Below are 15,191 nucleotides of genomic sequence, written 5' to 3'. Positions count from 1 at the left end.
CTGCTGAGTTCAACATGCTCTTGGGTGAAGAGTTTTGTCGTTTTTACCCCCACAGAAATAAGGAAGTGCAAGGGAAAAAATCACCCTGAGCTGCTTTGTACATATCCTGACGACTAGTTGGGGGCAGCACTTGTAGGTTGCTTAACGTTTAGTTTCTTCAGTATGGAATCTGTACATAATTCTGTACCAATCATAACAAAACTTAAACAGAAGATGTGCTACAGTCATCCTCCAAGTATATAAAAAGGAAGGAATAGCTAAAGTAAATGTTGATCTCTTAGAAGCAGAGACAGGACAAATTATGGGGAATGAGGAAATAACAGAGACATTGAACAAATATTTTGTGTCTGTCTTCACAGTGGAATTCGGAAGTTACATAGCAGAAATAGAGAAATAGGTGCTAAATTGAGTAAGAAAATTAGGAAATTGATATCAGCGGAGAAAAAGTACTGAGAAACATAAGGGACTCAAATTTGACAATTCCCCAATGAGCTACACCCTAGGGTTCTAAAAGAGATAGCTGCAGAGATAATGGATGCTCTGGCTATAGTTTTTTAAAATTCCCGAGAATCTGGAACAGTGCCAGTTAATTGGAAGTTAGCAAATGTGACACCACTATTCAAGAAAGAAGGAAGAGGCAAAACAGGTAACTACAGGCCAGTTAGCCTGACACCAGGAACCAGGGAAAGGGTTGAGGTTCTGCAAACAGAGTTTAAGGAGCTCAGGAGAAAGTTTAAAAAGTGGGGCCTCAAAGGTTAGATTACTCCCAGTGTCATGGGCTAGTGAGTATAGGATTAGTAGGATATGACCAACATATGGTTGGAGAATTGATGCAGGAAGGAGGGCTGCAGATTCCTGAGACATTTGAACCAATTCATGAGGAGATTAACTAGTTCTTTGGAGAGGATATAAACAAATTTGGCAAAGGGCTGAGCGTAAGGGCGAAATATTAAAGAGAAGCAAGGTGCATAAGAGGACTGGAAGAAATAGTTAGCAATAGTGTAAAAGAATACTTCAGGATTAGGAGGGGTGAGATGGGGAGCGAAAGTTGAGGCAGTTTAAGATAGATTTGGAGCACATGTGCATAAGTGTGCATAGAATGGCACATAAGGTTGGTGAACTTCAGATGAAGATCACCATGTGAGATTGGAAATTAGTAGCAATAATAGTGAACTGGCTTAAGGTATGGGAGGTTTGGGAGCTTTATCCCTGGCTATAAAGTATTCAGAAAAGATGGGGAAGGAATAATACCAGGGCTGTTGTAGTATTGATCAAAGTAACTATTATAGAACTGAAAAAATGACTGAAGTTTATATAGCACCTTTCACAAATTCAATGTCCTAAAGCTCTTTACAGCAAATGAATTACTTTTGAAGTGTTGTCACTGTTGTAGGAAATGCAGCAGCTGATTTGTACGCAGCAAGTTCCCAAAACAATAATGTAATAATGACCAGATTATTCTGGTTCAATGATGTTGATAAATATTGGCCAGGACACTAAGAATAACTCATTTGCTCCTCTTCAAAATGGTGCCATGGTAGCTTTTATGTCCATTTGAGAAAGCAGACAGGTCCAACATCTCAATCACAGATGGCACCATCAACAGTGAAACACTCCCTCAGCACTGCACTGTAGTGTCAACCTAAATTTTTGTGCTGAAATCTCAAGCTTGGAACTTGAACCAAGAACCTTCTGATTGGGTGACAATGTAATTAAATGGTGAAAGATAGAATCTGTTTAGTTAGAATTAAGCAACAACAAAAAAGAGCAGTTATGTTACTTTACTGGGTGTAGACTGTAGGCCACTAAATACTGCAAATGAAATAAAGGAGAAAATTTGCAGACAAATTGCAGAAAGGTGCAAGAACTATAGCATAGTGATAATGGGGGACTACAATTATCTTTTAATATAGACTGGGATGGTAACAGTTTAAAGGGCAAAGAATGTGTTGGGGGCAGGGGTAGGGAGTAGATTCCTGAAATGCGTACAAGAGAACTATCTCAATCACTGTGTTTTCAGCCCAATGAAGAAGGAAGCAGTGCTGGATCTGGTTCCGGGGAAGAGGGGAAGCATGTTACTTTGGAGAGCATTTGGGAAATAATAATCATAACTATTCTAAACCTGATGATGCTATGGGAAAGAACAAGGTGCAATCAATCATGAAAATGTTTAACTGCAGGTAAACCTGTTTCTGTGTGTTGAAAAGAGATCTGGCCCAGGTGGACTGAAATCAAAAATTGGTCGGCAATACAGTAATTGAACAATAACAGACCTTCAAAGATGAGCTGCTTGAAGTACAGATTAGACAGATTCTCATGAGTGAAAAAGGAAGTGCATCCAAAGCTAAAGCTTCCTAGATGATTCAATGTCAAAATTAAAATGAGAAAGAAAAAGATAGCTTGTGACAAATATAATGTTCATAATGCAATAGATAAACAAGCCGAATATAGAAATATAGAAGAGATATTAAGAAAGGGACAAAGAGAAAACATAACATAGAAAAGAATACAACACACAAATGTTAAAGGGATAGTCAAATGAAACGTGGAGCCAGTTAGGGACCAAAAAGATAATTTTATGGTGACAGAAGGCATGGCTGAGTACTTTGCATCTATCTTCAGGTGAGAAGAGGATGCTGTCAATGGATCAGTGGTACAGGAGAAGGTAGAAATTATGTTGTATGGAATAAAAATAGATGAAGAGGGTTACTTTAAAGAATGACAGTACTCAAAAGTAGAAAGGTCATCTAGTCCAGATGGTTGCATTCTAGGTTACTCAGGAAAGTAATGGTAGAAATTGTAGAGGCTCTGGCCCCAATTTTTTAGTAATAATAATCTGGGACAGAATTCATTGGATGGATTTGCTAAAGGCAAATTGTGTTTGACTAACGTGATTGAGTTCTTTGATGAAGTAGAGAGGGTTGATCGGGAAATGAAGTTGATATTGTATAGAAGTTCCACATAATGGACTTGTTAGCAGCCTTAAAGCTAATAGGATTAAAGGCTGCATGGATATAAAATTGGCTAAGGAGCAGAAGGTGGTGTTTTTTTTTAAGTTTGAGGTATTTTGCTCTTTTTATATATTAATAACCTTGACCTGAATAGACAGGACCTAATTTCAAAGCTTGCAGATGATGTGAAATTCAGAAATGTGGTAAACAGTGAGGAGGAAAATAATGGATTTCAGGCAAACATCAATAGACAGGTAAAGTGGGCAGATATATGGCAGATGAAATTTAAGGCAGAGAAACATGAAGCAATACATTTTAGTAGAACGATGAGAAGCATTGTAAACAAAGTGGTAAAGTTTTAAAGCAAGTGAAGACACAGATTTAGGGTTGTACTTACACAAATCTTTAAAGGTGGCAGGACAAGTTGAGAAGGCTGTTAAAAAGGCACATCGGATCCTTGACTTTATTAATAAAGCCATAAAATACAAAAGTAAGGAAGTTATGCTAAACTGATATAAAACATTGGTTAGGCCAGCTTTAAATCTGCTAACACGTCCCTTATGTGGAATTTTATCAAACATCTTGTGAAATTCTACCTGAACAACATCAACTTCACTCCCCCTCATCAACAATCCACATTCGTTCATCAAACAACTCAATCAAACCAGTCAAGCACAATTTTCCTTTAACAAATCCATGCTGGCTTTCAGATAGAATATTATGTTCAATGGGCACCAGACTTCAGGAAGGATATGAAGACCTTGGAAGGTGCAGAGAAGATTTATTGGAATGGTGGCAGCGATGAAAGACTCCAATCACACAGAGAGCCCTGAGAAACTTGCATTGTTATCCTTAAAACAGAGAATTTTAAGGGGAGATTTGATAGCTGTTCAAACTCTGGAGCAAATAAAAGGAAACTGTTTCTGGTGCTAGAAGGGTGGATATCAGGGGACCCAGATTTAAAGTGATTATCAAAAGAACCAGAGACCATGAAAGGGGAAAAGAAATTTAACACAGTGAATTGTTATGGAATACATTGCCTGAAGGGATGGTAAAAGCAGATTCAGTAATGACTTTCAATCAGGAATTGGGCAAAAACTTGAGAGAGGAAGAAAATTAGAGGGCTATGGGGAATGAGCAGGAAAGTGGGGCTAATTGAATACCCCTACCAAAGAACAATCACAATGGACCAAATGGCCTCCTTTAGTATCATCCCATGATATTAATGTGTAAGAAAATGACTACAATTGGATCACTGAAAAAAGAATGTTGCTTAATTGTAAAATATTGACAATGTAGCAGAGCATGGCTTATGTAATCTTGATTTGTGCTACAATCACTGTATCTCCTGCCAATGCAAGATGGCCACAAAGATGGCTGCCAATGCACACCTGTGCATGCACACTTGTCTGTACATGTGCAGAAAAGCATTGATAGATTTTGTCCTTCAGAACTTGGGTTTTGTCAGGGGCTATTTTTAAATTATAAAATACCATTGTAAATTGATGTGGCATGATCAATGAAATGAGTGGAGGACTGCAGTCATACAGATAAGAAATCAGAATATAAATGGGTTCCATAGACTAGTTTATACTCCATTGCTCCCAAAGACATCACGGACTAAACAGTACAACTGTACATGCACTGTGTTTGCAGCAAATGCGGCCTGCCACAATACTGAATTGACCACTGGGGGGCACCAGCAGAGCTAAGGAAAGTAAGTAAGACATTACAACTGTAACTCTTTCGAGTACAAACCCGTTTCCATCTGTTTCAGATGAAGTTATATTGTTTCATAGTGTGCCATTGTGAGATTTGAACTCTTGATCTTGGGGTTACAAACCCAGTACCATAACCACTTGGCTATTTAGGCCAAGCCAAATATATTTTCCTTCATTGATTTGTAAATCCCATTGTTCTCCATGTCTTTGGAAGGAAGTCTTCGCTTAACATTGTTAATTGGTTCCTGGAAAACACGACGTTCTGCAAAAACGTCTGCTGAGGCTCATAATCCCCTCCCTCGATTGCCTGTTCCTAACCTTACCCGAGACCCAGCTCTCGCAAGCTGAACATGGAACTTATATGGGAATGTCCAAGTGTACCACGACATTAACGTGAAACAGTAGCAATGCAATGCGAATACAGGGTTCTAATTAGAGAGTGACAATGTGAAATTATGTTGTGAGGGTGACGTTAAGCAAAGACTTCCTTTATTTGTATGTCGCCTTTACTTTTAATAAAATGAGCCAAAGTGCTTTGAGAATGAGAGCGGGAGTAGGATATTTAGAACTGACCACAAACCAGGTCAGAAAGCTCTTTAAAGATTGGAGTACGACACAGAAGAAGGCAGTTCCCGATGGTGTGTAACAGGTCTGTCTAACACCATCCATTCCCGGCCACCAAAGATAACTTTGCACAATCATCTTCATTCTTGATATTCCCAGATAGGCACTGTGTGACTTTACTAAGAGTTACTAGAATTAACTCTACTAAGCTCCCGCTATCTGCAAATTTAGAGGAGATGGCTCAGCAGTAAATTCAAAAACTTAACTTTTATCAACATGGAAACAATCATACTCCTAACAATTGGCAACTTAAAATGGTGGAGCGTTATTTTTGTCACAAAAGTAGGCCCATATTGAAACATTGCAAAGCAAGACTAAAACAGGCTTCTAGATAACAAACGAAGTCCAATGAAGTATAAAGCATGAAAGAGCCAGAAACAACCCATTCTGACATTTATCCCTTATTCAACATGAAAGTTGAGAAGACAGAACCAATCACTGTCACTTTACAGGTGAAAGGTAAACCCTTAAAAATGGAAGTAGACACTGGTGCTTCTACCACTGTAGTAGGAGGACCACACTTTCAGATATTTAAGTAAAGGTGCTCAACAATTAAATTTGGAACAAACTTTTGAAAATGTATGTAGGCGAACAAATCCAGGTAAAAGGTATCACCAGTATACCTGTTTATTATAGACACCAAACAGCACAACAACCAGCGATGGTGGTAGAAGGTGAAGGATCAAGCCTTCTCGGGCATGATTGGTTAAAAGAGATTAAATTAAACTGGTCTGAAATCTTCCAGTTGCAAGCAGGAGGGCTGCCAGAGCTGCTTAAAAAAAATGAAACAGTCTTCAAGGCTAAACTGGGAAAAATCAAAGGCCTACAGGCCAAGATTTACTTGGACCCAGAAGTAACTCCTCACTTCTTGAAAGCAAGGTCAGTGCCATACATCCTGAGAGAGAAGGTTGACGCTGAGTTGAACCAGCTAGAAAGGCTGGGTGTCATCAAAGTGGTTCAGCTCTCATGAGTGGGCAGTCCTGTCCTAAAACCGGATCAGACTGTCCAGATCTGTGGATGATGCACTAATAGTCAACAAAGGCAGCCAAAGTGGGCAAGTATCCTATTTCCAAGATTGAAGACCTCTGTGCCAAACTAGCAGGAGGAACAACATATACAAAGCTTGACATGAGTCACGCATATCAGCAGCTGGAACTGGATGATGCCTCCCGAGAATTTGAGACCGTAAACACTCAAAAGGTTATATCAATACACACGCCTGCCCTTCGGTGTTTCTTGGGCCTGTGCCATTTTTCAGAGGACGATGGAGAGCTTGCTACAAGGATTACCTCAAGTTGTGGTCTACCTGGACGATGTACTAATAACTGGATTCACAGAAACGAACACTTGGCTAATCTAGAGAAAGTCCTGAAACGATCTTTAGAAGGAGTATGTCTAAAGAAGGAAAAATGTACTTTTCAGGCAGCAGGGTAGATGTTCCAAGGGTTACACCCTGTTGAAGAGAAGGTTAAAGCAATCAGAGGCATCTGCACCCAAGAATGTCTCTGAACTTAAATCATTTTTAAGGATGGTAAATTATTATGGCCAATTTCTACCAATTTTATCAATGATTTTAGCCCCTCTACATTCACTGCTAAAGAAAAACCTTGGGTTTGGAAGTCACCCAAGAAGAAGTCTTTGTGAAAGTAAAACAGCTCTTGCACTCTTCAAATTTGTTGGTGCACCACAAGCCGACAAAGGAATTGGTGCTAACTTGCGATGTGTCCTCCTGTAGAATGGGAGCAGTACTATCTCACAAGATGGACGACTCACAGAGAGGCCAATAGGCTATGTATCCAGGACACTTACACAGCTGAGAAAAGATATTCTCAGATCGAAAGGGAAGGTCTGTTGATTATTATTGGTGTAAAAAAAAATTCAACCAATGCGAGCATGGGTGACACTTCACAACAGTATCAGACCACAAACCACTTTTGGGTCTCATTTAGCAAGGAAAAGGCTATGCCATCCTCATCACCAGTTTGTTATAGAGTTGATTTTCCAGGTAACTTTTCTTGGTGGAAACATTGAACTTTATTTACAAGACAGTAGCAGCAGGTACATGTGTGCATCTAACTCTATAACTAAAGAAGAACCCTCTCCTAGAGGTTCCCCATGCTGCTGATTGGTTTACACAGATCATGTGATCTTACAATATGAGATTATTCTTAAAGCTGCTGTCCTACATTTATCAGAACTCTAATTACTACAGTCACCAAATGAGAAACTGACAATTAGAGGGTGCAGGCTATGATACAGAGATGGGATGGGATGGATTTGTAAATTCGGGATAAAGATTTTGAATTTTGTGTATTGGAAGAGGGGAAACAGGTGGAGATTGAAAGGATAGAGGTGATTAGCAAGCGTGTGTTAAGGTAGGAGGGGAGGCAGATGATAGAATGTTAGATAATATGGAGTTTGTTTAGGGAGGAGCCAGGGAGGTGAATCAAGGTAATGAAAGTGTGGGTTTGAGTTTCAGTAATGATGGGAGTAAAATGGGGGTAGAAACAGGCAATGTTTCAAAGTATGTGGTCCAAATGATGAGTTTGGAACTCTGGGCCTATCAGGACACCAAGAGTTTGCATCATCTGCTTAGGAAGGGGACAGAGATGCTGATAAGGATAAGGGGATGGAGTTTTTGTCAAGCACCAAATGAGATGACTTCAGTTTTCTCAATGGCCCGCTGGAAAAAAGATTTGGTTCACGCATGGCTTGATGTCAGATAAAGTGTACTAATAAACAGAGAAAGTAAGATTTAAATGTGATTTGAAAGCATTTCTTGAAGTAATGTTTTAAATGCTTACATTTTCTCAAATTGTTCATATGACCAAGCTAATATATCTGTGAAACTATATGTAAGATGCAAACCTTTATTTAATATTTTAAAAAAGGCATGGAAGCTAACAGTATGATATCTAACAGAATCAGTAACTGTTACTGAAACAAAATAGATTAACTGATAGTGCAAATAATTAAGTACAATCTGATATTTGTAGTCATGTCTCTGTAATGGATAAGTACGATCTGATATCCATTACAGAGATATGGCTACAGGATGACAGAGTGGGGCTTAAATATCAAAGGGTATGTGACATTTAGGAAGGACAGGAAGTTAGGAAAAGGTAGAGGGGTGGCTCTGTTAATTAATGATGGTATTAGCACATTAGCAAGGGATGACCTAAGCTCAGGAAACTAGGATGTATAAGCAGTTTGGTTGAGATTAGGAATGATAAAGGCAAGAAGTCACCGGTGGGAATGGTGTACAGGCCCGCAAATTGTAACTACATAGTAGGACAGAGTATAAAAGAAGAGATAATGGGAGCTTGGCAGAAAGGTACAGCAATAATCATGGGGGATTTTAATCTACGTATAGACTGGAAAAATCAGATGGACAAAGGTAGGTGGAGGAGTTCATAGAATATTTTCAGGATAGTTTCTTAGAGCCAACCAGAGAGCAGGCTATACTAGACCTGGTATTGAGCAACACGATAGGATTAATTGATAACCTCCTGATGAAGACACCCCTAGGTAGTAGCAATAATCATATGATTTAATTTCACATTCATTTTGAGGGAGAAACTAGCATTTTAAACTTAAATAAGAGCAATTATGAGGGCATGAAAGCAGAGTTAGCTAAAGTGAACTGGCAAATGAGGTTAAGGGGTAGGGCAATAGAAGTTCGGTGGCAGACATTTAAAGGGATATTTCAGAATACACAGAGTATATACACTCCAATGAGAAACAAAAATTCCAAGGGGAGGGCCCACCATCCATGGTTAACTAAAAAAGTTAAAGACAGTATCAGACTTAAAGAAAAAGCATATAATTATACGAAGATAGGTGGCAGGTCAGAAGATTGGAAAGGATATAAAGAACAACAAAGGATGACAAAAAGATTAATAAGGGGGGGAAATCAGAGTGTGAGAGAAAGCTAGCTAGTAATTAAAGACGGATAGTAAGAGTTTCTATAGATATTTAAATAAGGAAAGAGTTAACAAAATGAGCATTGGTCCTATAGAGAGTGCATCTGGGGAATTGATAATGGAAAGTAGGGAGATGGCAGATGAATTAAACAGGTATTTTGCTTCGATCTTCACTATAGACGACACAAGTAACATCCCGGAAATAGCTGTAAATCAGGAAATGGAAGGGAGGGAGGGACTTGGGAAAATTACAGTCACTAGGAAAGCGGTATCGAGCAAATCGTTGGGGCTGCAGGCTGACAAATGCCCAGGTCCAGATGGACTTCACCCTAAGGTCTTGAAAGAAGTGGTTAGTGAGAGAGTTGATGCACTGGTTTTAATCTTCCAAAATTTTCTAGATTTGGGGACGGTTCCAATAGATTGGAAAATAGCAAATATAACTCCTTAATTCAAAAAGTGAGGGAGATAGAAAGCAGGAAATTATAGGCCAGTTAGCCTAACATCTGTCATAGGGAAAATGTTGAAAGTTATTGTTAAAGATTTTATAGCAGGGCACTTAGAAAAAATCAAGGCAATCAGGCAGAGTCAACATGGTTTTGTAAAAGGGAAATTATGTTTAACCAATTTATTGGGGTTCTTTGTAGGAATCACATATGCTGTGGATAAGGGGAACCAGTAGATGTACTGTACCTAGATTTCCAGAAGGCATTTGATAAAGTTCAAGGTTATTGCAGGAAGTAAAAGCTCATAGTGTAGGGAGTAAAATATTGGCATGGAGAGAAGATTGGCTAGCTAACAGGGAGTAAAGAGTTGGCATAAATAGGTCTTTTTCTAGTCGGCAGGATGTGATGAGTGGTGTGCTAGAGGGATCAGTGCTAGGGCCTCAACTTCTTACAATTTATATAAATGACTTAGATTAAGGGACTGATAGAATGGTTGCTAAATTTGCTGATGACACAAAGATAGGTAGGAAAGTAAATTGTGAAGAGGATGTAAGGAGGCTACAAAGTGACATAGGTTAAGTGAGTAGGTAAAGACCTGGCAAATCAAGTATAACGTGGACAAATATGAAATCATTCATTTTGGCAGGAAGAATAAAAAAGAAGCATATGATCTAAATGGGGAGAGATTGAGGAGCTCTGAGATTCAAAGGGATTTGGGTATCCTAATGCATGAATCACAAAAGGTTAGTATGCAGGTACAGCAAGTAATTAAGAAAGCTAATGGAATGTTATCATTTATTGTGAGGGGAATTGATTACAAAAGTAGGGAGGTTATGTTTCAGTTGTACAGGGCATTGGTGTACCTAGATTTCCAAAAGGCATTTGAAGGCAAGTGCCACGTATTGTGTACAGTACTGGTCTCCTTATATAAAGAATGATGTAAATGCATTAGAAGCAGTTTAGAGAAGATTTACTAGACTAATATCAGGAATGGGTGGTTGTCTTATGAGGAAAGGCTGGACAGGTTAGGCTTGTATCTGCTGGAATTTAGAAGAGTAAGAGGTGACTTAATTGAAACCTTTAAGATCCTGAGGGGTCTTGACAGGGCGGAATTGGAGAGGATGTTTCCTCTTGTGGGACAATCTAGAACTAGGGGGTCACTGTTTAAAAATAAGGGGTTGCTCATTTAAGACAAATGAGGAGAAATTTTTCTCTCCCGAGGGTTGAGAGTCTTTGGAACTCACTTCCTCAAAAAGCAGTAAAAGCACTCTTTGAACATTTATAAGGCAGAGCCAGGTAGCTCCTTGATTAACAAGGGGGTGAAAGGTTATCAGGGGTAGGCAGGAGTATGGGATTGAGGTTACATTTTGATCAGCCATGATCTTATTGAATGGTGGTGTAGGCTCAAGGGGCCGAGTGGCCTACCCTTGATCCTAATTCGTATGTAAAGAATTTAGTTAAGTTCCCAAAAAAGTAAGTTTCGGGCCTTGTAATGCTGATATATGATTGGTGAATAGAAATGGCTGAAATTAAACTGTTATTTTAATAGCAGTCACTTCAATAGCATGTTCATGATAAAAGAGGAATTGGTTCAGACACTTGAAAGGTTTAAAATTGATAAGGAGATGGTATGGGAAAAGCTGTCTATTTAAAGTTGATAAGGCACCAAGACTGGATGAGATTCATCCAAGGATGTGAGAGTGGAAATTTTAGAGGCACTGGCCATAATTTTCTAAGCTTCCTTAGACTTGGGTGGTGTCAAATGAATGGAGAATTGCCTTGTTCTCAAAAGGGCGTTAAGATAAGCCCATCAACTATAGGTCAGTCTGTTTAACCTCGGTGGTGGGCAAGCTTCTAGAAACAATAATTCAGGATAAAATTAATAGTCACTTGGACAAACGTGGGTTAATTAAGGAAAGGCAGCACAGATTTGTTAAAAGCAAATCGTGTTTAACTCCTTTGCTTAAGTTTTTTGATGAGGTAAAAGAGAGGGAAGATGAGGGTATTGTTGTTGATGTGGTGCACATGGACATCTGAAAGGTATTTGATACAGTGCCACATGTCGGACTTGTGAGAAAATTCACCAAGGCTCCTTAGATAGCGCCTTCCAAACCCACGACCAACCCACTACATTCTAGAAGGACAAAGGCAGCAGATAGATGGGAAACCACCATCTGGAAGATTTCCCTCTGTAAGTCTCTCACCATCCTGACTTGGAAATATATCACTGTTCCTTCACTGTAGCTGGGTCAAAATCCTGGAACTCCTTTCCTTACAACACTGTGGGTGTACCTACACCATATGGACTGTGTTGGTTCAAGAGTGCAGCTCGCCATCACCTTCTCACGGGAAACTAGGGATGGCAATAAATGCTGGCCCAGCCAGTGAAGCCCACATCCTGTGAATGAATTTTTAAAAGTTAGAGCTCATGGAATAAAAGGGACAATAGCAATATAGATACGAAATTGGCTGAGTGGCAGGAAACAGAGAGCAATGGTTAATGGTTGTTTTCTGGACTGGAGGAAGGTTTATAGTAGAATTCCCCAGGATGTTAAGACCTTTGCTCTTCCTGGTATGTATCAGTGACCAAGACCTTGGTATACAGGGCACAATTTAAAAATTTGGAAGTATTGTGAGGAAATAGTGTAGAACTTCAAAAGGACATAGATAGGTTGGTGAAATAGACAGACAAGTGGCAGATGAAATTTAATGCAAAGATTTGTGAAGTAATTCATTTTGGGAGGAAGAACATGGAGAGAAAATATAAAATAAAGGGTGAGATTCTAAAGGGGATGAAGAGCAAATGGACCTGTGTGTGTATATATGCATAAGTCATTGAAGGTGGCAGGACAGATTGAGAGAGCAGTTAATAAATCATACAGCAGCCTAGGCTTTTTTAATAAGGGCATAGAGTACAAAAGCAAGGAAGTTATGTTAAACCTGTGTGAAACACTGGTTTGACCTCAACTGGAGTACTGCATCCAGGGAGTATTGCATCCAGTTCTGGGCACTATACCTTAGGAAGGATGTGAATGCATTAGAGAGAGTGCAGAAATGATTAATGAGAATGGTTCCAAGGATGAAGAACTTCAGTTACGTAGATTAGAGAAGTTGAGGCTGTTTTTTCTTGGAAGGGAGAAGGTTGAGAGGAGATTTGATAGAGGTATTCAAAATCATGAGGGGTCTGGACAGAGCAGATAGGGAGAAACTGTTCCCATTGATGGAAGGATCAACAACCAGAGAGCACAAATTTAATGTAATTCGGAAAAGAAGCAATGGCAAGAACGTTTTGATACAGCAAGTGGTTAGGACCTGGAATGCACCGCCCTAGGGTGTGGAGGAGGCAGATTCAATTGAGCTACTTGAGGGAATTCAATTATTATCTGAAATGGAAGAATTTAAAGGGATATGGGAAAATGATGGGAGAGTTCCATTAGGTGAATTGCTCCTTCAAAGATTCAGCACAGACAAGATGAGCCAATGGCCTCCTTTTGTGCAGTAACCATTCTATGATTCGATGAGCAGCATTTCTTGCTCTCTTGCATTTTTGCTCCTCAACTTGCTTTTTTGTAAAAATATTATTTTACCATCTGACTAGAAACTTCATACATGCACTAAATTGTTGTTGACAGCTACTGTAACTTGTGATTTGCACACTGTTACACTACCATCATTGAGGTTCTCTGAAAATTAAGTTATGAAGTTAACTTCCTTTTATTTCTTTTCACCTTTATTGAAAGACAAAATGTTATGTAAGTAGAGTCCGATAACCTGAATGAAAAAATTGGGTTAGATCAGATGCTGAAGTAGATATTATAAAGATGAGTAAACATTATAATGGTTGTTCCTCTGCAGTGAAACTGAATTAGCTTCCTCAAGAGTTCTTAACTTAAAAATCACTTCTTCAACTGTCCTTTCAAATATATTATTAAAACAACAAAAGCTTATAAATAACTGAAACAATATTTATGGTTCTTTCGAGATAGATATAGATATATATATATATATATATAATATATATAAGGATTGCTTGACTAAGACACTGAACAAGTTTGAGCAATACCAACAGTATCTATTTATTTCTACAGATCCACGTGAAAATAGCAAAATGGAGATCCTCTACATACTTGTCCCCAGCATTGCCATTCCACTGGTCATTGCTTTGTTATTTTTCCTAATATGTATGTGTCGAAACAAACACAAAGCATCTACACCTTCTCCACAGCGGCGCCAGCTGATGGCATCGCCCAGTCAGGACATGGAGATGCCACTCATCAGCCCTCACAAACAGGTAATTTTATGCTAGTGTCATAATTTAACTTGTTTCATGATTGTCAGTTCACATGTCAACTTAACGTATTGGCAGCATTGTCATCTCTGAGCTCAAGGCGATGTGTTTGAGTGCATCATCTAGACCAACCCTTCAGTGCAGTGATGAAAGGGTCTTCCATTATTGAAGATGCTGTCTATGTGGAGGGCTGTTAGACTGAGGTCCTGCCATTAAAGAGCATTCAAGATCCCATTGCACTACACCAAAAAAAGAGTTTGAAATTTGCCAAACCAATAGTAACTAGTCATCCCTGGGAAAGCCAAAGGAATAACTGTTAGTCAGGCCCAAGAGAAAAAACTAACTTTATTGTTCACCACATGGAATGCGGGTGGGGGTTCCAGCTCAGTTTGGATTTCGTGAGGAGTAGAGCAGCTGGAAGATTTGCCTTGTTTGAAGCTAGAGGAAGAAATCTACAGTGGTCCTCACAGAGACTTGTGACAGAAAGCAGTCAGCTTGAATAGTTAGCTTAGAAAGAGCTGTACAGAACCTGCGGGTTAAAGTCCAAAGCCAGGACAAGGAGCTGAGGAGTCCACGGTCGTGAAGTCATTAAAGAAAATTGGTGGATCACTTAGCCAAATGCTAATGGAAGGATCCCCATAGAATCTTACCTCAAAGGGTAGCTGGAACACTGGGGAGAATTAAAGTGAATTTCAGTGGGCTGTGGCATACCTTTGGGTTGGTCCCAGGAAAAGTGAATGAACCGTCAAGACGTCATAAGATCAGGGAACCATTGGGGGCATGCAAAAAGAAGGACTGGGTTAATAGCATAAGTCTTTATGAGCTGTATTGTTAAGTTAGTGATGCTTGCTTTGTTTAATTTCTCTATATATACAATGTTTGTTTTTGTTAAACAATGTGAAATCCTGTGGCGTGGTTCTGTTGGTTAATTGTTGGGTGTTCGGACTACTTCTTTAAACATGAATCGTCCACAACAGGATCACAACAATTCAACGACAATCTGTGACCTTGTGGCCAAGCATGTCCCTTATGCTACCATTATAATCAAATCAGGCAACTAACCCTGGATAAATGAGGAGTGTAGATGAAATACCAGCAGCAGAATTAGGCATACTTGAAAATGAAATCACAACCTGTTGAAGCTATAACACTTGCATGCATGCTAAAGAGTGGAAGCAGCATCCCTATAGATGGAGCTAAGCAATCCCATAAACAACAGATCAGATCAAAGCTCTGCATTC

General features: G+C 39.3%; 1 protein-coding gene across 3 annotated transcripts in view; it reads left to right on the top strand.

Annotated features, from left to right (window-relative positions):
* Window positions 1–15,191, top strand: part of ror2 (receptor tyrosine kinase-like orphan receptor 2) — a 341,044-nt gene that overhangs the window by 317,034 nt on the left and 8,819 nt on the right. For all 3 annotated transcript variants that reach the window (XM_041186822.1, XM_041186821.1, XM_041186820.1), the window contains one exon: window positions 13,751–13,953. In XM_041186822.1, the coding sequence (XP_041042756.1) occupies window positions 13,751–13,953 (203 nt within the window). The remainder of the gene's footprint in view (window positions 1–13,750; window positions 13,954–15,191) is intronic.

The sequence above is a fragment of the Carcharodon carcharias genome, chromosome 4 (assembly GCF_017639515.1).
Source record: "Carcharodon carcharias isolate sCarCar2 chromosome 4, sCarCar2.pri, whole genome shotgun sequence".
Classification (NCBI taxonomy): domain Eukaryota; kingdom Metazoa; phylum Chordata; class Chondrichthyes; order Lamniformes; family Lamnidae; genus Carcharodon; species Carcharodon carcharias.
Note: the sequence above shows the minus strand (reverse complement) of the source record. Positions and strands in the feature narration are given on the sequence as shown.